Here is a 22359-nt window from a genome sequence, read left to right as displayed (position 1 = left end):
AATTTTCTTTGAATGTTGTTCCTAGGGAGCTTGATTGCATATTTAAAATGGAGGGTTTAACTGTTTAGGGTGTCAGTTATAACTAATGTCATTTTTTTGACTGGACTTCCTTCCATCTCTTTATAATAAATTATTAACTAAATAATAAGGCTTTATTTATAAATATTCAAAACGTAGTTACTTTGCCACTTAAAATTTGTCAAACATTTTTGAGACACCAAAAGCGTAAAGAAAAATACTCATCAAAAAATATGTCAAGAAAATGAAAAGATAAGCCACAAACTGGAAGAAAATATTTTCAAAATACATCTCTGGAAAGGATTTAATTCAGAATATATAAAGAACTCTTAAAACTCACTTAAAAGACAAAAAAAAATTTTTAATGGACAAAAGATTTGAACACTAGAGTCATATGGATGGCAAGTAACTACATGAAAAGAGCTCAACATGATTAGTTATTAGGAAAATGCAAATTAAAACTATAATGAAATATCACTACACATTCACTAGACTGCCTAAAATTAAAAGCCTGGGACAGTTCCAGGATGTGAAAGCAACTGGAAATCTCATATGTTGTTAGTGGAAATGCAAAAAGGTACAGCCACTTTGGAAAACATTTAAACACACACTATACAACCTACCAGTTCTGCACCTGTTGTTTACCCAAGAATAATGAAAACGTGTAGACCTGTACACAAAAGTTCATGACAGCTCTACTTATAAAATTTTTAAAAATGGAAACAACATAAATGAATCATGATACATCCAGACAATGGAATACTATTCAGTCGTAAAAAAAAAAAAAAAAGGTGCATGCACTGGTACATGCAACAATATTTGTGTGTCTCAAAAGCCTTGTCTAAAAGAAGCCAGGCATTAAAAGCTACATACATTATGATCCAAAGGCAGAACAGTAAGGCTTGAAATCCTGTCAGTGGCTGCCAGGGTGATGGTGAAGATTATCTGCAAAGGGGCAAGAGGAAACTTTTTGGGGTAATGGAAATGTTTTGTACCTTGATTGTGATGGTGGTTACATGACTATATACATTTATCAAAACTCATTGAACTATACACTTAACAGGGTGAATTTTATTGTATGTAAATCAGCCTTCCCTGAAAAAGTTCAAGTCAGTTTTCAACATACAGCAATACCCTTTCTCTACTAAAAATACAAAAATTAGCTGAGTGTGGTGGTGCATGCCAGCTACTCAGGAGGCCAAGGTGGAAGGATTGCTTAAGCTTGAGAGACGGAGGCTGCAGTGAGCCGAGATCGCACCACTGCACTCCAGCCTGGGCGACAGAGCAAGACTCTGTCTCAAAAAAGAAAAAAAAGAGAGAGAGAGAGAGAAATTATCTTCACAAATTTTATGGTGAAGAAAACTTGAGGAGACAGGTCAGATGACTTCTGAGTCAGGTATTTTGTGTTTTAATGTACTAGGTTTTTTTTAATCATGAAGATATTTTTAATTTTCATAATTAGTGGTCTTTTTTTTTACTGTCAGGGTTTTGTACCTTTACCAGAGTACACTCTTTATGTCCCAGGAACAGGTTGTCTTTATTTATTCAAGTCATCCCTTACGTTACTTAAGTATTATTATTAAACCGTCTTCATGTATATCTTACACAGATAGTGGTAGTTTTATTCTTAGTTATATACTCTTTGTGAGTGAGGTTGTAAATTGGGTCTTTCATTATATATTCTGTTATTTGAGAAGAAATTTAATTGTAGATGTTATATTGCTTATATAACCATTTACCCTTTGAAATCTCTTATTTGTAGTAATTTTGCAGTTGATTCCTTTGGTCTTTCTAGGTATGAAATCATATTATCAGTTAATAATGATCATATGCCTCTTTCTTTCCTTTTCTAATATGGGACCACTTCCAGAACAGTGCCAAGTAAGAGTGATGCAGCGGCCACCCTTATCTTACTCCTGATGTTAATGGAAGTGCTTTAATTTTGTCATTAAAAATGATTTTTAAGAGACAGGGTCTCCCTTAAAAGGGTTGGCCAGACCCAGTGGCTCAAACCTGTAATCCCAGCCCTTTGGGAGGCCGAGGCAGGTGGATTGCTTGAGCTCAGCAGTTCAAGACCAGCCCAGGCAAAATAGTGAGAACTCGTCTCTACGAAAAATTCAACAGGCATACATTGCAAAAAAAAAAAAAAAAAAGACATAGGGATCTCACTATGTAGCCCAGGCTGTAATGCAGTGACAAAATCATATCTCACTGTAACCTCAAACTCCTGGGCTCAAGCCATCCTCCTACCTTAGCCTCCTAAAGCACTGGGATTACAGGTTAGAGCTGCTGCACTGGGCCTGATTTGGGTTTTAAGACCGTCAGTTCCTATGTGATTAAGTGAACACTAATCTATTTCTACTTTTTTTATGAGCAATTTTATCAAATATTCTAGAACCTGTAGAGATATGATTTTTTTTTCACCTATTAATATCAGAAATTATGACTTACTAAAATTCTAAGCCATTCTTGTATCTGGTTTGAATCACACCTGGTCACTTTGGTTTATTCTTTTAATGTGCTAGATTCTATCTGTTAACATTTTTTACTTAGAATTTTTTGCCCCATATTCATGTGATAGTCCAATCATTCTATTCTGTCTTTATTCTATTTCTGTCAGTACTTTGCATCACTGTTAGGCTAGCTTGCTAAAAAGAATTTGGAAGCTTTCCCTGTGCTCTGAGACGTTAAATAGTACAGATTGAGTATCCTTTATCCTAAAAGCTTGGGACCAGAAGTGTTGCAAGATTTTTTTGGATTTTGGAATATTTGCAAATGCATATTGAGATATCTTGGGGATGGGACCCAAATCTAAACATGAAATGCATTTATGTATATACAGTTTATACATATAGCAGCCTGAAGGTAATTTTATACAATTTTTTTTTTTTTTTTTGAGTCAGAGTCTCCCTCTGTTTCCCAGGCTGGAGTACAGTGGTATGATCTCAGCTCACTGCAACCTCCACCTCCTGGGTTCAAGCGATTCTCCTGCCTCAGTCTCCTGCATAGCTGGGATTACAGGTGCACACTACCATGCCCCACTGATTTTGTTGTATTTTCAGTAGAAACAGGGTTTCACCATTTTGGCCAGGCTAGTCTCGAACTCCTTACCTCAGGTGCTCTGGCTGCCTTGGTCTCCCAAAGTGCTGTGATTACAGGCGTGAGCCAATTTTTAATAATTATGTGTGTGAAACAAAGTTTGTATACATGGAACCATTTTGCTACCTTTTGTGGGAATGCTTGCATGAGAGAATCTGGGCATGTGCAGAAAAGATACATTGCAGCCGAAGAGGGCTAGGAGGGTCTTGGGGATGCTGAATAAACTGTATTGTGCACTTGTGTTTTGACTGCAACCCACATGAGGTCACATGAGGTCAGGTGTGGAATTTTCTACTTGTGGCATCATGTCAATGCTCAGAAAGTTTCAGATTTTGGAGCATGTCCCATCTTCAGGTTAGAGATGCTCAACCTGTGTTGGTGATACTTATTCTTCTGTCAGTTGGGAAAATATACTTGTGGGCCTGGTGCAGTGGCTCAGTGAGTAATCCTAACACGGAGGCCTAGGCGAGAGGATCGCTTGAGCCCAGGCGTTCAAGACCAGCCTGGACAACACAGACCCTGTCTCTACAAAATATTTTTAAAATTAGCTGAGAGTGGTGGCGGTGGCGCGTGCCTGTAGTCCTAGTTACTCAGGTGGCTGAGATGGGAGGGTCATTGAAGCCCGGCAGGTCAAGGCTGCAGTGAGCTGTGATGGTACCATTGCACCCTAGCCTGGGCAACAGAGTGAGACCATGTCCAGGAAATTTAAAAAAAAAAACTGTGTATCTCCTTTTCTTGGTCATGTATATTCTACCTCTTCTGAAATTGTTCATTTTATATTACCTGTGTTTTTTTAATTGAGCAAACATTCTTAATGCAGATAGGGAGTATCATGTGTGAGTTGTTTATATGAAATACTTTCCATTCAGTAATATGGCCTGTACCTCCTTGTGATTTGTAATGATTTGATAGGGGCAGAACTTTAATGATCATAAGTCTTTGTTTTTGTTTTTGTTTTTGAGACAGTCTCGCTCTGTTGCCCAGGCTGGAGTGCAGTGGCCTGATCTCAGCTCATTGCAAGCTCCGCCTTCCGGGTTCACACCATTCTCCTGCCTAAGCCTCCCGAGTAGCTGGGACTACAGGCACCCGCCACTATACCCAGCTAATTTTTTGTATTTTTAGTAGAGACGGGATTTCACCGTGTTAGCCAGGATGGTCTTGATCTCCTGACCTTGTGATCCACCCGTTTCGGCCTCCCAAAGTACTGGGATTACAGGCGTGAGCCACTGCGCCTGGCCAATCATAAGTCTTTAATGCACCATTCAGATCAGAGGCAAGGGAAATGCTTTCTTGAATCTCTTTATTAAAAAGGACTCTCACAACTTTTACCAGCCAATACTATTATTAGACTGAAGCCTAAAACAGGTTGTGTATCCTTGATCCGAAATGCTTGGGATCAGAAGTGTTTGGGATTTTGGATTTTTTTCAGCTTTTAGAATATCTGCATTATACTTAACCGGTTCAGCATCCCTAATCCAAAAATCCCAAATGCTCCTATGAGCGTTTCCTTCAAGGGTCATGTCATCACTAAAAAAGTGTTGAATTTGGGAGCATTTCACATTTTGGATTTTTGGATTAGTGATGCTTATCCTGTAATGAGCTTCTCTATCAAAAGTCTAAAGAAGATAATAATGAATTCTGGGCATACAAAGATCATTGGGGTTTTTGTTTTGGCAGGCGTAGGGTATTTGACACCTTACTTGGTAGAGTATTCCTTAGTAAGTATTGAAAAACCCGAGTTGATTGTTTTTTAGAAAAATTTTTAAAGTTTAAAATAGAGAGTTTAGAGTCTGCATTGAAGATTTGTGGTCCGAAGCTCCTTGACCCCACTTCCCTGTGTGTGGTAAGCAGTAGGCTGAGTAATGGCCCCACAAAATATCCATGTCCTAACTCCTAGAGCCTGTGAATGTTGCCCTATGTGACAAAAAGGAATTTTGCCAGCATAATTAAGGATTTTGAGGTGAGGAGATTATTCTGGATCATCTGGATGGGCCAAAGGAATCACAAGTGTCTTATAAAAGGGAAGTAAAGGGAGGTTTGAGATTGACTAGTAGAGGAGAAGGCAGTATGGCCACAGAAGCAGAGCGGTGCTTCTGTGATGGCGGCCAGGGGCCAAGGAATGCCCCAGGCTATAGAAGTGAAAGCGGCAAGGAGCACATTCTCCCCTGAAGCCCCCTCAAGGAACCAACTCTGTTGACATCTTCTTTTTAGCCCTTTAAGATTCATTTGGGCTTCTGGCATCCAGTACTGTAACAGAATAAATGTGTGTTGTTTTAAGCCACTAATTTTGTGGTAATTTGCTGCAGCAGCAACAGGAAACTAATACATTGTGGGACCTGTTAACTAAACATACAAGGGCAGGATTCCATAGCTCCAGCACTTAGCACAGTGCCTTATGTAATAAGGTAGGCCCTGGGTGTATTTTTGGAGAGAAGGAAAAATGGAGGAAAGAAGAAAGGAAGTAACTTAAGTAGCTCATATGAACATGGTGTAGGTGTCTAGTTTCTGAATGAAGCAGAGAAAAACAGTGAACTTGAAAACTTGAAGCCCACCCATCACTCCAAATAGTTTCTATAGTATTATTCTAGGACATCACTTTAAAAAGTTGAACAGTGAGAAACAGAAAATAATTGAGGAGCCAAATAAGTCACACAATTCGAAATTCAAGGGTCCCTGCACATTTGAAGTGGAAAAATACAAAGGCGTGTACATGTGGGTAAGTTGTATTTTAATTAAAATTCAAGCTCACACCTCTTATTTCTAGTTTATATAAGGTACCAAGAACATAGTTAATTGCAGTTTTGCCGAGTACAATAAATACCTGGGCTTCGTTGATTTATGACCAGTTTTAATTATATTTTTAAAATAAGTTATACATTTACATGATACAAAAATCAAATGTACAAAATGTTATACTCTCTCACTTCTGTAGTGACTTAGTTTCCATTTTCACAGACAAACTTGTGTTACCGTTTAAAAAAATATCCTTCCAAATATATGAACAGGCAAATCCTGAATGTTCCTTTTTTGTTTTAATGTTTTTAGGCAATGCATAGCATACGGGATGTGTTGTTCTGCATCTTTTTTTTTTTTTTTTTTTCATTTTAACTCTGTGTTGGAGTTCCTTCTATTTCAGTGCATAAAGAGCTTCCTCATTTTTTGTGGTTGCATATTATTCTGTGTATCAGATTTACAGTTCCACCAGCAATCATTGAATATGCCTATTTCTCTACACCAGGGATAGATAAATTTTTCTGTAAAGGGCCGACAGAAAATATTTTAGGCTTGCAAGCCACATTCTCTGTTGCATATTCTTTTTGGTTTGGTTTGATTTTAATTACAACCCTTCAAAAACATAAAAACCCTTCTTAACTTATAGCCGTACGAAAACAATTCCAGGGGGCTGTGGTTTGCTAGCCCTTGCAAACATACAGTTATTAATTTGATGGATAAAACGTTATCCCAATGTAGTTTTATTCGTATTATTTATCAGTGAGGTCAAGTATACTTAGAGTCATTTGTATATCCTTTTCTGTGACTACTCATATTTTTTGCCCAATTTCCTACAGTTTTTTATTTTATTTATGGTAACTTCTTTAAAGACTAGTCAAGTGCAGTAGTGAGAAGTGGGGTATAGTTTTTTATATAGAGAAATCATCTCTTATCTGTAAAATGAATTGCAGATGTTTTCCACAGTTTTATCTTTTCACTTCGCTTTTAGAAGATTTTGCCATGCAGAATTTTTTTTTAGATGGACTCTCCCTCTGTTGCCTAGGCTGGAGTGCAGTGGTGCAGTCTCGGCTCACTACAACCTCCGCCTCCCAATTTTAAGCGAGTTTCCTGCCTCAGCCTCCTGAGTATCTGGGACTACAGCCATGCGCCACCATGCCTGGCTATATTTATATATTTAGTAGAGATGGGGTTTCACTATGTTGTCAAGGCTGGTCTCGAACTCTTGACCTCATGATCACCCACCTCGGCTTCCCAAAGTGCTGGGATTACAGGCGTGAGCCACCGCACCTGGCCAGAAATTTTTTCAGTAGTAAAATTTTTCAAACTTATGACTTGGGTTTTATGTAATACTTTAGACCTTCCCCACTTAAGGTTATGAAACAGGCCAGGCACTGTGACTCGTGCCTGTAGTCCCAACACTTTGGGAGGCCAAGGCAGGCAGATCACCTGAGGTCGGGAGTTTAAGACCAGCCTGACAAACGTGGAGAAACCCCATCTCTACTAAAAATACAAAATTAGCTGGATGTGGTGGCATGCACCTGTAGTCCCAGCTACTCGGAAGGCTTAGGCAGGAGAATTGCTTGAACCAGGGGTTGCACTCCAGCCAGGGCAACAAGAGTGAAACTCTGTCTCAAAAAAAAAAAAAAAAAAATATATATATATATATATATATATACACACACACACACACACACTAGCTAGGCATGGTGACACATGCCTGTAATCCCAGCTACTCGGAAGGCTAAGGCAGTAGAATCACATGAACCCAGGAGGCAGAGTTTGCAGTGAGCCTAGAGTGCACCACTGCAATCCAGCCTGGGTGACAGAGCGAGACTGTCTCAAAAAAAAAAAAAAAAGATAAAAAAAAAGATTATCAAACAATTCAATTCTTTCATGTTTTTTTCCTTGTGCCTTTGTGATTTCATTTTGTCACTTAAATCTTTGATCCACTTAGGCTTTATATTGGTATGAGAATAGATCCAACTTTTATTTTTTTCCAGTTGGCTCAACAGTTGTCCAAACACTACCTGTTGAATTATTCTCCGTCTTCCCCCACCCCCATTTGAAGTGCCACCACTTATTACACACTGCACTACAGTATGTGTTTGAATCTAGTGTGTATATTCTGTTCTATTGATCTATCTAGACAGGCTTGCTTTTGAATTCTGACTCCCTCACAAAATTATCTGTGGTTGTATTTCATTGAAGAAATACAGATACAGTCAAATATATCTACCTACAGCCGGCACCTATACCCCTATTCTTTGCATTGCCTCACCTCCCGTTATGAAGGAAGAGATGTCCCTGCTCCTGTTATGTTCCAGGTCCTAATTCTTCTGGTTCACTCCAGGACTTTGCTCCTAGAGTTCACCCTGCCTTCTAGATCATTAATTTATGCCTGTCTTGGGTGATTGTCATGCACACATCCCTTAATAATACTTTTAAAGCAGCCAAACAAAAAGCCCTTTTCCTAACAACACTTTCCCCTTATGATTGCATTTCTCCATTCATCTTGAGAGTAAAAATCCAATTCTCTACCTTCTGTTTCTCTTCCACCCAAACCCACTCTATTCCTTTTTTTTTTTCAGACAGAGTCGGTCTAGCTCAGGCCGGCGTGCAGTGGTGCAATCTTGGGTCTTGGCTCACTGCAGCCTCCAACTCCCGGGTTCAAGCGATTCTCATGCCTCAGTCTCCCAAGTAGCTGGGATTACAGGCATGCACTGTCCACCCCATTCTACCTCAACTGGTGAAATGACTCTTCCCAAAATTACCAACAACCTCCATCTTATCTTGCACAGAATTAGCTCTCTTTTTGTCTCTCCTCATATCTCACCTCAGTCTGTCAGCAGGATTTAAGTCAGCCAGCCTCAGTGACTGTGCGATCACTAGATCTCCTGCTGAACTAGCCTATTGAGTTGTTTCAGGGCTCTTTCCTTTGCCACTTTCTCGTATCTGTCTTCCTCTTGTCCCTAAGAAAGCTCATTCAGTCTTGTGACTTTAAATATCATCTGTAAACTGACATGCAATTTTTTTTTCCATCTCTACTCTCATCCCTGAACTCCAGACTAAAACATTCAGTTTTTCTTGTTCAACTCTAGTTGAAATGTCTAATGTGCAAGCAGAGCTTGGGATTTCTTTCCCAGACCTATTCCTTCTTGATTCTCCATCTTAGATAGAGGTGCCTAGCATTCAGATATTTGGGACAAAAACCTAAAGGTTAGTTTTATTTTCTCCCATCCAATCAATCAGGAAGTCCTGTCAACTGTTTCTTCAAAATGTATCCCAAATAACATAGTGGTTAGGAGAGCCATGTTGCCTCAGTTTGAATTCTGGCTTAGTCTTGAGCAAGTCGACATCTGTGACCCAGATTCCTCATCTGTTAAATGAAGTTAAAATAGTACATACCACCTAGGATTGTAAATATCTGAAATGTAGTACTCAGCTGAATTAGTATGTGCAGAGTGCTCAGAACAGTGCCTCACACTTAGCGAGTGGTCAGTAAATGTTCGTTAACCCAGTATAGGAGGTATTAGTAGTTACACGGGAACTAGTAATACCGTTACTGCTGCTGTACCCCAAGCCTCTATCCTCTCTTGCATAGATTAATGGGATAGCCTCCTATACTTTCAACTCTTGCCACTTCCACTGTCCATTCTCTACACACCAACCAGGGTAATCTTTTTAAAAACCCAAATTTTGCTACTATCCTTCTTAAAAACTCCAGAGGCTTCCCATTGCAGTTCTAGTAAAATCCAAACACTTCCAGGGCCTTCAAGGCTTTTTGTGATTCACTCTCTGCCTACCTGTCAATTTTACCTCCTCTTACTCTCCAGTCATTCACTAAATGCTGTGGTTTAAATGTGTCCTGCAAATTTCATGTGTTGGAAATTTTTTTTTCTTTCTAAGACAGAGTCTCACTCTGTTGCCCAGGCTGCATCTTGGCTCACTGCAACCTCCACCTCCTGGGTTCAAGTGATTCTCCTGTCCCAGCCTCCCGTGTAGCTAGGTTTACAGGCACCTGCCACCACGCCCCACTACTTTTTTTGTATTTTTAGTAGAGACGGGGTTTCACTGTGTTGCCGGCTGGTCTCCTGACCTCAACTAATCCACTCGCCTTGGCCTCCCAAAGTGCTGGGATTATAGGCATGAGCCACTGCATCTGGCCATGTGTTGGAAATTTAATCCCCAAATTCATATGTTGATTAGCAGTGAGGCTTTGGGAGGTAATTAGGATTAAATAAGATCATCAGGGCAGGGCCCCCATGATGGGACTGGTGGCTTTATAAGAGGCAGCAAACTTGCCCATTTGCCATGTGATGTCTTCCACCAGAAGCCATGTAGATGTTGCCACCATACTCTTGAGATTCCCAGCCTTCAGAACTGTAAGAAATAAATTTCTTTTTAAAAAATAAATTACCCAGTCTCAGATAATTCTGTTATAGCAACAAGAAACAGACTGACACTAGGCTTCATCTACTTTGGCCTTCTTCTGGTCCCTAGAACAGGCTCCCCACTCCCACCCCCTTCTAAGTTCTTTGTACTTGTTATTCCCTGTGTCTGGAATGCTCTCCCCTCAGAGCTGACTAGTTTCTTCAAAACATTCAGGTCTCAGCTCAAATGCCACCTCTTCAGAGGAGTCATCCTTGACCATCTGGTTAAAGTAGCTCCTCCCCCCATTGCTGCCTTATTTTTTTTTCATTGCACTTTGCACTAATGTTATTTGCTTATTTGTGTATGTGTTTGTCTTAAGTTCCACATAGGCAGGATCTTTGGCTTGTTTATCATTCAAAACAACATCTTGACCAGGGCTTGGGAATTAAGTGGTGGAGTTCCAAGTCTTTTAAAATGGGGGTTGAGTAGTTTTTCCTTGGCAGGAGCTGCTTTTCCTGGATAGCCTCTTTTTTTTTTTTGAGATGGAGTCTCGCTCTGTCGCTCAGGCTGGAGTGCAGTGGCGCGATCTCAGCTCACTGCAAGCTCCGCCTCCCGGGTTCACGCCATTCTCCTGCCTCAGCCTCCCGAGTAGCTGGGACTACAGGCACCCGCCACCTCGCCCGGCTAGTTTTTTTGTATTTTTTAGTAGAGACGGGGTTTCACCATGTCAGCCAGGATGGTCTCGATCTCCTGACCTCGTGATCCGTCCGTCTCAGCCTCCCAAAGTACTGGGATTACAGGCTTGAGCCACCGCGCCCGGCTGGATAGCCCCCTAATAGTCTGGAGTGTGCAGCTCATAGTTATTAGGAAATGTTTGCACTTTGGAAAAACGTCCTTGGAAATCTCTGCCTTTTCTGAGTCACAGATTGTATTTTAAATTGTTCTAGAAGGAAAAGTGTTTTAACCCAATTGTAGTGACTGCTAAGTGTTTTCTTTTGAGCACATACACACACACAACTCTTAGAGTATTAATTGATATGGTAATGCCCTGAGCTCATGTGATATGAACTGTTTTAAAAATAAAACAATAGATATATTAGCTGTGACATGATTATAACTGCCAGCAAGTAAGAATCATAATAAAGAAGTCACTTCCTGACGTGTTTAGGAACACCAGCAACAGCATGCTTCATAAACTGGCTTAGATTTGGTATCTTTCAGACTTTTAGTTACCTACAGTGTACTGTAATTTTCATTGTTTTTGAGCAATGATAAGCACTCACAATCAGATGGTCATGTTCTCCATACCCAAGTCAAAGAACGGCTGAATTCGTGTTTGTTGAATAAAAGTGAACTCTTAGCCTGTAAGTGTAAGTTTTTTGCCACATACACTTAACAGTTCAAACTGATTCTGCTAAAATGCTTTTGATACAATGATAAGAACAGGATGAAAGAAATGCATTTATGTATACGTGATCTCAGTTACGTTAAGTGTAGATTGAAAGCAGTCTCCAAGAAGGTATGTTAGCTTGTTCATATTGTTAAATGGACAAGAGGATTATGGCAGATGATTATTAATACTTTTCTGTATTGGGGAAACAGGCATATGGAAATGATTTATGGTTGGGACCTGAAGCCGTGCCCAGCTCTTGGGTGCCCTGTACATCCTGTATGTGAGGCACAGACCCATGGCAGATTGTCCTGACCCCTGCTTGTGATTGAACCTCTAGTATGAAGAGCTACTTTACACCAGTACAGCCTAAAAGCAGAGGTCCAATCTTTTGGCTTCCCTGGGCCACATTGGAAGAAGAATTGTCTTGGACCAGACATCAAATACACTAACGATAGCTGATGAGCAAAAAAAAAAAAAAGAAAAGTTGCATAATGTTTTAAGAAAGTTTTCAAATTTGTGTTGGGCATTCAAAGGGCTGCATGTGGCCCATGGGCTGCAGGTTAGACAAGCTTGGCCTAAAGTATTCCTCAGGGTTAAGTCAGACTGCAAACATTTGTGTATTCATTCATTCGTTCAACACTTTTGCACTAAGTGGCTGATTTTGCCAGCCATGTTAGTTACATTAAACAGACTATTAACCCAAATGGACATGGCCCTGAACTCACTGTTTCTGGTATACTAGAGAAATACTTATACTATTAAGTTGGTGCAAAAGTAATTGCGATTTTGCCATTGAAAGTAATGGCCAAAACTGCAATTACTTTCATGCCAACCTAATACATATTCAGGCAATTTCAACTTGTGATAAGGGTTATGAAGGAAAAGTAGCAGATGCTATCTGAGAGCACAGAGCAGAGAAGAACCTAATTTAGGTTGAGAGTTTCAGGTAAGGCTGATACCCAAAAACCAAGAGGAGTTAGCCAGATAGAATAAGAATATACCAGACAAAGGAAGCTGCATGCAAAGGCTAAGAGGCATAGAAGAGTGAAGAACAGAAGGAGACCACTGTGGGTCTGATGCAGCTGAGCTAGGAAGGATTGGCCCAAGATAGAAAGGTAAACAGGAGGGGCATGGTTCTGGGAGCTGCAACTTAGAAAGTTGTTTGTGTCCAAAACAAGTCAAAGAGTTGCTGAGGACAAAGGGTGCAACCCCCTAATAACAAAAAGTCTCTTTGCTTGGATCTCCACACACATTCAGAGTGTTTGTTGTGGCCTCACAGGATTCTTTCTAAGGCCAAGTAAGCATGGCCAAAGGTAACTGGATGCCATTAGTGCACATCACCACTACAACTTCTGTAAAAACCTGGCCTCTCCACACTGAGTGTAAAAATGTATTAAACAATGCATGCTCTGAGAAAAGTGAAGGCATGCTAGATCCAAGCATTGTTAGATTGGCCATCCATCCCAAGAAACAAATGTTCCGGTAATCTGTTAGTTGGGGTATACAGTGTTGGATTCTGTTTATAATTCTACTACCAAGTTGTTGGGATGGGATGTCTTCTTCTATAAAATAGCAGTAAGTAAACATTTCAATGAGGTCCTTAATGTGAGGCATGATATAATAAACACATTAGCAGTCTTTTTTTTGGTCACTTGTTTCTTACTCAAGAGAAACATCTTGGTTGGGGGCGTGGTGGCTCACGCCTGTAATCCCAACACTTTGTGAGGCCAAGGCAGGCGGATCATTTGAGGCCAGGAGTTTGAGACCAGCCTAGCCAACATGGCGAAACCCTGTCTCTACTAAAATGCAAAAGCTAGCCAAGCATGGTGGTGCGCTACTCAGGAGGCTGAGGCACAAGAATCGCTTGAACCTGGGAGGTGGAGGCTGCAGTAAGCCAAGATCACGCCACTGCACTCCAGCCTGAGTGACAGAGCAAGACTCCATCTCAAAAAAAAAAAAAAAAGGAAGAAACATCTCTTTAATTATTGCCAGTGTAAATTAGTATGAAAACAGAGATCCTGTAGCCTGCTTTCATGTCTGTGTGGACATACTGCAGTGCAGCTGATACCCCATTATTGTCAGCATGCAGTTATACTAGAAAATTTTCACATGTGATCATAGCTCATTACCAAAACCCAACTATTTTAAGAGAAATGCCCTTGAGTCATAGGCTTGATTTATTGCCATGGTATTCTCTGATAAATGGTTAATGGTTCTTCCCCTAAGTGAGCATATTTCATTTACCATCTGTTTAAAATCACTACAGATTGAAAAGTAGTATATTGACCTCTAAGGACATAATCTCTTACACTGGAATTCTGAAGAAGAATGTACTGAGCATTACTTATTCTTTCTTTCTTCTTAGATTCTTCTTAATCCTTTGGTGAAAACTGAGACACAAGATGGCCGCAAATAAGCCCAAGGGTCAGAATTCTTTGGCCTTACACAAAGTCATCATGGTGGGCAGTGGTGGCGTGGGCAAGTCAGCTCTGACTCTACAGTTCATGTATGATGAGGTAAGTGTTAATTTTATAATGGATCAAAGTTTAGGCTTTCAGAGAATATTTCCGTAGCTTAGTTTTGGTACTATTTTGTATGGATTCTTTGAATCCTTGAAACTATTAATAATTTTTTTTCATTTTTGTGTTTAGAGCCATCTGTACATGACTTGATTTTACAAATCAGGAACTTACGGTCCTTACAATCCTCATGCTTTAAACACAAAACTAAACTAAAAACAGTGCCTCTATTGTTAGTAATCTAACTGTAGCTTTTTTGTTTTTAGGTTTTATTGGAGATTCCTACCTTTAATTAATGGAAGTGGTGGGTATAGTACTTAATAGGTTAACATATATAAAGTATCTTTTAGGCCAGGCGCGGTGGCTCATGCCTGTAATCCCAGCACTTTGGGAGGCCAAGACGGGTGGATCATGAGGTCAGGAGATTGAGACCGTCCAGGCTAACACGGTGAAACCCCATCTCTACTAAAAATACAAAAAAGTAGCCGGTCGCCGTGGCAGGCACCTGTAGTCCCAGCTGCTTGGGAGGCTGAGGCAGGAGAATGGCATGAACCTGGGAGGCGGAGCTTGCAGTGAGCCGAGATCACGCCACTGCACTCCAGCCTGGGCGACAGAGCAAGACTCCGTCTCCAAAAAAAAAAAAAAGTCTTTTAATAAACTTGATGAAAAAGTCATTATTGCATGTTTGGCATGGTACTACCCTCATCATTCAACAGGCCGTGTCACTAAAATTTATAATTACTACACAGGTTACAGATTTGTATGCCTGTATTCATTATCAGACTTCATCATCCCTGAGTTAAAGTGTAGCCTCTATACAGCAATGTTGTCTTTCCCTGGAGGACTGTTATCAAGTCTTAATGATGACTTAAGAGTTGGTAATCCAATGTGAGCATTTATCCTCACTTCCGTTTTCTCCCAATAAAAGCTGAGTTTTATGGTTGCAGAGAACTTAGTCCTCGTAACAATCTTGTGTGGGAGATAGTGGTATCCCCATTTTACAGATGTGAAAACAGAACCTCAGAGAGTTACCCAACTTGCCCAAGAAAAGTGACCTGTGATGAGCAACAAAGTATTAAACCTAGTCTTTTGACTAAAAATACCTCTACAGACTTTTTCCCACCCCATGTCTTTATCTCTTTTTTTTACCTTTTATTTTTTTAAATCGAGACCAGGGTCTCACTCTGTTGCCCAGCGTAATCCTCCCACCTTGGGCTCCCAGAGCTGGGATTACAGGTGTGAGCCAGTGCACCCAACCCCCCATGTCTTTTTCTATTGCCTGTGTCCCACCATTCTTTTTACACACATACATAAAACCCTTAAATCTATCAGTTGCCACGCTTGTTAGTGAGTGAATTAAAAAGTTTAGGGAAGGCGTAGGCAGGAGAATCACTTGAGCCTAGGAGCTTGAACCAGCTGCCAACAAAGTGAGACTCTGTCTCTATGAAAAAATTAAAAAATTAGTTGGGCGTGGTGCTGCATGCCTGTTTTCCTAGCTACTTAGGAGACTAAGGCAGGAGGATCATTTGCATTGGAGGTCACAGTGAGCAATGACTATACCACTGCACTCCAGCCTAGACAACAGAACAAAACCCCTGTCTCTTTTTAAAAAATGTTTATGGAGAGAGGATTGAAATGGTACTTTAAATGAAATTACTGGTCTATTTGTTCAATTCTGTTTTTCATACTGTTTATTTAAGAGCTAGTCTTCTCTCAGACTAATCCTTAAATCGGTCTCCTCTTGACAATAAGGAAGCCAAAAGTGAGAATATTCACATGCCTAACCTTTCTTTTTTTTTTTTTAAGGTAATGTCTGTTGCCCTTGCGGTGGTGCAGTCTCAGCTCACTGCAACCTCCGCCTTCCAGGCTCAAACAATCCTCCCATTTCAGCCTTCCAAGTAGTTGAGACTACAGGCACATGCCACTATGTCAGCTAATTGTTGTATTTTTTTGTAGAGACGGGGTGTATCCATCTGTTCTCACATTACTATAAAGAACTACCTGACACTGGGGTAATTTATGAAGAAAAAAGGTTTAATTGACTCACAGTTCTGCAGGCTTAACAGGAAGCATGACTAGGAGGCTTCAGGAAACCTACAATTGTGGCAGAGCGTGAAGGGAAAGCAAGTACATCCTCACATGTTGGAGTGGGGGTAGGGGTGGAGAGAGCGAGCGAGAGAGAGAGATGTGCACACTTCAAAAACCATCAGATCTCATGAGAACTCACTATCATGAGAACAGCATGAGGGAAATCTGCCCCCATGATCCAGTCACCTCCCACCTGGTCCCTCCCCCAACATTGGGAATTACAGTTCAACATGAGATTTGGGTGGGGACACAGAGCCAAACCATATCACAGGGTTTTGCCATGTTGCCCAGTCTGGTCTTGAACTTCTGGGCTCAAGTGATCCACTCACCTCAGCCTCCCTGACAGCTGGCAGTACAGGCATGCACCGCCACACCCAGCCCACACGCCTAACTTTTAATGAATGACTAAGCACATTAACAGCATGTAAATGTGGTGAAATGTTATTTAACTTTTACAGTTACAAATACACTGTGTCCATTTTTTAAATAATTATTTATTGAGTATCTATCGTGTACCAGGCACTGTTGTAGGCTTTAGAGATACAATGATGAGTAACATATGCAAGGTCCCTGCTCTGAGGGGTTAAATTCTAATGATAGGATATAGTCATAGCAAATAAATAAAAACATATCAGATAACGAAAATATTTACAGGAGCTAATAAAAAACCCACAAATATCTGTGTATAAATGAACATGTGCTAACAATGATATCAAAAGATAGGCCAGGCATGGTGGCTTACACCTGTGATCCCAACACTTTAGGAGACCGAGGCAGTAGGACTCTTTGAGCCCAGGAGTTCAAGACCAGCCTGGGCAACATAGTAAGGCCTTGTCTACGTACATACACACATACTTATCATCTGTCTGCCTACCTACCTACATACTGGTTTATCAGGGTATATTAAAGTGAGATTTATGGGGCTGTCGATAGGAGTGGGAATGTAAAGTTGTTTAATTGTACTATTTAAAAAAATCAAAAGTTTAGGAAGAAGTCTCATAAAGTTTAAGGTTTGACTTTCTATTGAATAGTATAAATCACTTTATTGACTTGGCTTATTTTAGAAAAAGAAAGGATTTAATGATACTTTCAGTGCTTACCAAAATGTTGACTTTTAAGTTATTTCCACAATTCTAGCATGAAAATTTATATTCAGAGTCACATAGAAAAAATATTCTTATAAATTTGGTAAAATATATGTGTAATAGTTTTTGCAGGTATTGTGTTTTAAGGAAGAAAAGCTGTTTTCAAGCTGTAAAAAGCCTAGAGGTAATAATTCAGCCCTCTCTTTTTGCAATTGAGGAAACCAACAGATTGTCTAAAATTAAAATTAATGTAGTTTTTACCATTGGAGGAATCTGGGCAAAGGGTATACAGAACCCTTGTACTATTTTGGCAGCTTCACATGAATTTATAATTATTTCAAAATGAGAAGTTTTGAAACGTAAAAATAACAATTAAAAAATTGGTGTGTTTTTATCTTTTCTAGTTTGTGGAGGACTATGAGCCTACCAAAGCAGACAGCTATCGGAAGAAGGTAGTGCTAGATGGGGAGGAAGTACAGATCGATATCTTAGATACAGCTGGGCAGGAGGACTACGCTGCAATTAGAGACAACTACTTCCGAAGCGGGGAGGGGTTCCTCTGTGTTTTCTCTATTACAGAAATGGAATCCTTTGCAGCTACAGCTGACTTCAGGTATGTCCTAGAGTAATGTTGTTGCTTGTGACATACTATACAACAATTCCTTCCCCACACACAAGTAGACAACTAGAGGTTCTAACTTGTTAGTCTTTTACTCCATCTCTAATTGTGTTTATTCCCTTTTTGATATTAGTAAATGACTCTCTCTACTGTGTTATGTATACACGTTAGGATACTTTGCATAGTCTTACAGCTATTCCAGTGTCACCTGTATTAGAGTTTGATCTTGTGACAGCTTCAGTTACCCAGAGTCTCTATGAGTTACTGAAGTATTTCTCTTTAGTGTAAACTACTACTGCCGTAACAGTTCATACTTGGAGCACATAGTGGAGCTTACCCAGGTGTTACATCTTTCTCTGTTAGTCATGGTTTCTCAGCACCTATGTAATGCTCAGCAGGCACATTGCCATCCTCCTCAAAATATAGATGCCCTAATAGCACAGACTGATTTTGTTTGTTTTTCTTATTACATGGGAACCTTCAGAATGAATGAATTTTTGAATAGAAATAATATCTCTGTAGGTGGGCACACTAGATTGTTATATAATATTTTTAATATTTATTGTTTCATCAAAATCTGGAACCCATTTGGTTTTAGAGGAGGTGGTTTTGGTGAAGGGGAAAGAGGTACTCCTCTATAAGAGAAATTTGGCATAGAGTTCTTGTGTGGTCTTGCAAATACTACATGCATAAATCAAGTGTTCTTTAATTAAGTGATACGTATTTTTATTTCTGTGTTAAGTGTCTACTTGATATGGAGGACAGAAAAGAAGCATGTAATGTACCCACTATTTTCAAGATTCACACAGCCTAGATGAATATATAAGGCATTTAACCAAGAGCAAGTTAGTGACAAAGTAGAAAACATGGGCAGTGGTTAGTACAGAAGATCTGGGAGGGGAAAGAAGCTGGGAAACCTTCATGAAATAGATAAGTTTGAAGAAAAGAAGGATTTTCACACATAAGGAAAGGGCATTTCAGGTGGTTGAGCAAAAAACTAAACCAAGGCTTATACAAAGCATTCCTTTTTAATGCACACTTGAAAATCTCAAGAACTTATTCTAATAGAGTATTCTTTGCAAAAAGTAGGTAATTGAGAAACTTTGAAGTATAGATTTATTTATAAAATAAAGTTTGTTAGGCCGGGCGCGGTGGCTCAAGCCTGTAATCCCAGCACTTTGGGAGGCTGAGATGGGCGGATCACGAGGTCAGGAGATCGAGACCATCCTGGCTAACATGGTGAAACCCCGTCTCTACTAAAAACTACAAAAAACTAGCCGGGCGAGGTGGCGGCGCCTGTAGTCCCAGCTACCCTTGAGGCTGAGGCAGGAGAATGGCGTAAACCCGGGAGGTGGAGCTTGCAGTGAGCTGAGATCCGGCCACAGCACTCCAGCCTGGGTGACAAAGCGAGACTCCGTCTCAAAAAAAAAAAAAAAAAGTTTGTTGGTTTCTATGAGGAAGGAATTTCATATATGATGACATGCAAAGGGTGGCAGACCCTGGTAACTTGTAATTGGGAGGCATGTTGAAAGTTATATAAATGCCAGTGCTTATTCATTCAGCAGATATTTGAGTGCTCATAATGTAGCAAGTCGTGTTCTAAGTAATGGAATAAATGTTAATCACCATAGTCACCAAAGTCAAAGTGATATCTCAGGAGAGTAAGGTATTTTCATGCCAAGAATCTTGGGCTATTACTATTACAGAAAATAAGGATGATTCATTACTCTTATGGCATACCTCCAGTGCCCCTGCCATAAATAAAAATGACCCTAGTGACTCACCAACAATATGAAAGGCTTTTTTGAAAACGTCTGAATGGTTACAGTAGGCACTCCATGTGGTCTACACTGTAAGAGTAGCATAAATATCAGCTCCTCCCTTTGGCCTTCCTGGTCATCTCTATGATCCACAAAATCCATTACTTCCTTGTCTGTATATGCAATGTCCTTGCTACAACTCCAGTGATCACGCTTAACACCCATTCCTTGCCTGTCTCAGTATCCACAGTACCTATATATGACATAGTTGCTAGCATATAATCTATAGTAAGTACATGTTTAGTAAACATTTGTTTTGATTCAAAAACCCTTACCTTTTGGTTTTTACTTTCCTATGTCAAAATGAAGTTGGACCAGATTGTACTTCCCTATTCTGAAATGCTGTAATAGCCTCTAAAACTGTATTTAAAGGGAGTATTGTATTAAGCAAAATGTTTATGAAGTTTATACTATAGAACTACCTTTCTCTGGCATCCAGGAAAGTTGCTAATAAAACCAATCTATTAACTCTAAAAAAAAAAATAACATCTTCTCACCTCGGAACCCAGTAGGTCCAGGTTTTCTACAGCCTTGTTTCTGCCAGCATCAGTCACACTATAGTTTTTCAGTATTGGTTTCCCTGCAGCGCCTGACTCAGAGTAGCTTAGTAGGTATTTATTAAGAAATAAATTAATGACTATATATACACACATATAACCAGAGGTGCTAGAGTTACAAACACCTGAGTCAGTCTCACCTTCCAAGTGGTGAGACTGAGTGGCAGGTTACTTGTTGTTAACAACTTCATTCAGTGGCGATCATTAAAAAGTCAGGAAACAACAGATGCTGGAGAGGATGTGGAAAAATAGGGATGCTTTTACACTGTTGGTGGGAGTGTAAATTAGTTTAACCATTGTGGAAGACAGTGTGACGATTTCTCAAGGATCTAGAACTAGAAATACCATTTAACCCAGTGATCCCATTGCTGGATATATACCCAAAGGATTATAAATCATGCTACTATGAAAACACATGCACATGTATGTTTATTGCAGCACTGCTCACAATAGCAAAGACTTGGAACCAACCCAAATGTCCATCAATGAAGACTAGATTAAGAAAATGTGGCACATACACACCATGGAATACTATGCAGCTATAAAAAAGAATGAGTTCATGTCCTTTGCAGGGACATGGATGAAGCTGGAAACCATCATTCTGAGCAAACTATCACAAGGACAGAAAACCAAACACCGCATGTTTTCACTTATAGGTGGGAACTGAACAATGAGAACACTTGGACACAGGGTGGGGAACATCACACACTGGGGCCTGTCTTGGGGTGGGGGTCTGGGGGAGGGATAGCATTGGGAGAAATATCTAATGTAAATGATGAGTTGATGGGTGCAGCAAACCAACATGGCACATGTATCCCTATGTAACAAACCTGCATGTTGTACACATGTACCCTAGAACTTAAAGTATAATTTAAAAAAAAAAAAAAAAAAAAGAAGAACAGCATTCAGGTCCTCATTCACAAAGGAAACTGGTTAAGAAAGTCACAGCATGCCCTAGAAAAAGATTGTGATTGGCCAAAATCCTCTTCACAAGTACTGAATATATTTAATAGTAATCATGGTGAAAGTTGACATGGTTTTTGCAAGAAATCATGTGAGTGGTAGGAAGCGTCATAGCACCATGTAGTGCTGTACATCTTAGCCTGCATCACCCAGATACCGTGCTTATTTGGCATTTTGTTTTCTAAGACAAATACAAATCAGTAAAGAATGGAGTTTACTTTCTCTGTGACCCATAGTCTGTGCAGCCTATAGTCTATTCACATTAGAAGAACTGAGAGTTCAGGTCCAAAAAACTTCCTTTGAGTGTTGAATGTGTTAGAATGTTTGCTACATCATGAGTAATCAAGTGAATGAAGTAGTAATAGTAGTAGCACTACCTCATACTCATGCAACACTTACCGGGAGCCAGACTGTTCTATGCATTCACATATATAAATTAGTTTCTCAAACAACGCTCTGAGGTAGATACTGCTGGATTTCATAGATTATAAGATGTACATTTTAACAGCTCTCAGGGCTATGTCTTATGTTATGGCATCATACAGTTATAATTGCCAGCAGTTTTTCTTAGAGTCCATAAAATAAGATTGAGAACCAGTGATGTCTTAAATTTGGCTTTTTTTAAAAAAGTGACATCCAAATTTATAAATGAAGAAACTGAAATGCAGAGAGGTTAAGTGGCTTGCCCCAGGTCGTGCAGTCAGGAATAGTATAGAGTTAAAATCCAGGAGATCTGCCCTTGTATTCTTGTGGTATCTCATGTACAAGTTCATTGTGTGCTCTGGAGTTGGATTTCTCAGACCTGGTTCTACTTAAGTGTGACTCTGAGCAAGTTAACATAATTTCTCTGTGTATCAGTTTCCTCATCTGTAGGACAAGAATAATAATGATACTAACTTCATAGGTTTAGGTAAGGATTAAATGAGAAAACATGTTAAGTCCTGAAAGCAGTGTTTGGCACACTGTGAACACTGAGTAAAATGTTAGTGGTAGTAGTGTGCTGGTGGTATTTAGGAAACATTGTCTAAGAAGCACAGAGGCCGGGCACGGTGGCTCAAGCCTGTAATCCCAGCACTTTGGGAGGCCGAGACGGG

General features: G+C 39.9%; 1 protein-coding gene across 2 annotated transcripts in view; it reads left to right on the top strand.

Moving 5' to 3' along the window:
• The window catches only part of RALA (v-ral simian leukemia viral oncogene homolog A (ras related)), an 84614-nt gene that overhangs the window by 48891 nt on the left and 13364 nt on the right, over positions 1–22359 (top strand). For both annotated transcript variants that reach the window (XM_011944502.1, XM_011944503.1), the window contains 2 exons: positions 13980–14130; positions 17711–17919. In XM_011944502.1, the coding sequence (XP_011799892.1) occupies positions 14017–14130; positions 17711–17919 (323 nt within the window). In that variant the 5' untranslated portion in view covers positions 13980–14016. The remainder of the gene's footprint in view (positions 1–13979; positions 14131–17710; positions 17920–22359) is intronic.

This window comes from Colobus angolensis, unplaced genomic scaffold, assembly GCF_000951035.1.
Source record: "Colobus angolensis palliatus isolate OR3802 unplaced genomic scaffold, Cang.pa_1.0 Scaffold232, whole genome shotgun sequence".
Taxonomy (NCBI): Eukaryota; Metazoa; Chordata; class Mammalia; order Primates; family Cercopithecidae; genus Colobus; species Colobus angolensis.
The sequence above is the reverse complement of the archived record's forward strand: the minus strand, read 5'-3'. Positions and strand labels throughout refer to the sequence as shown.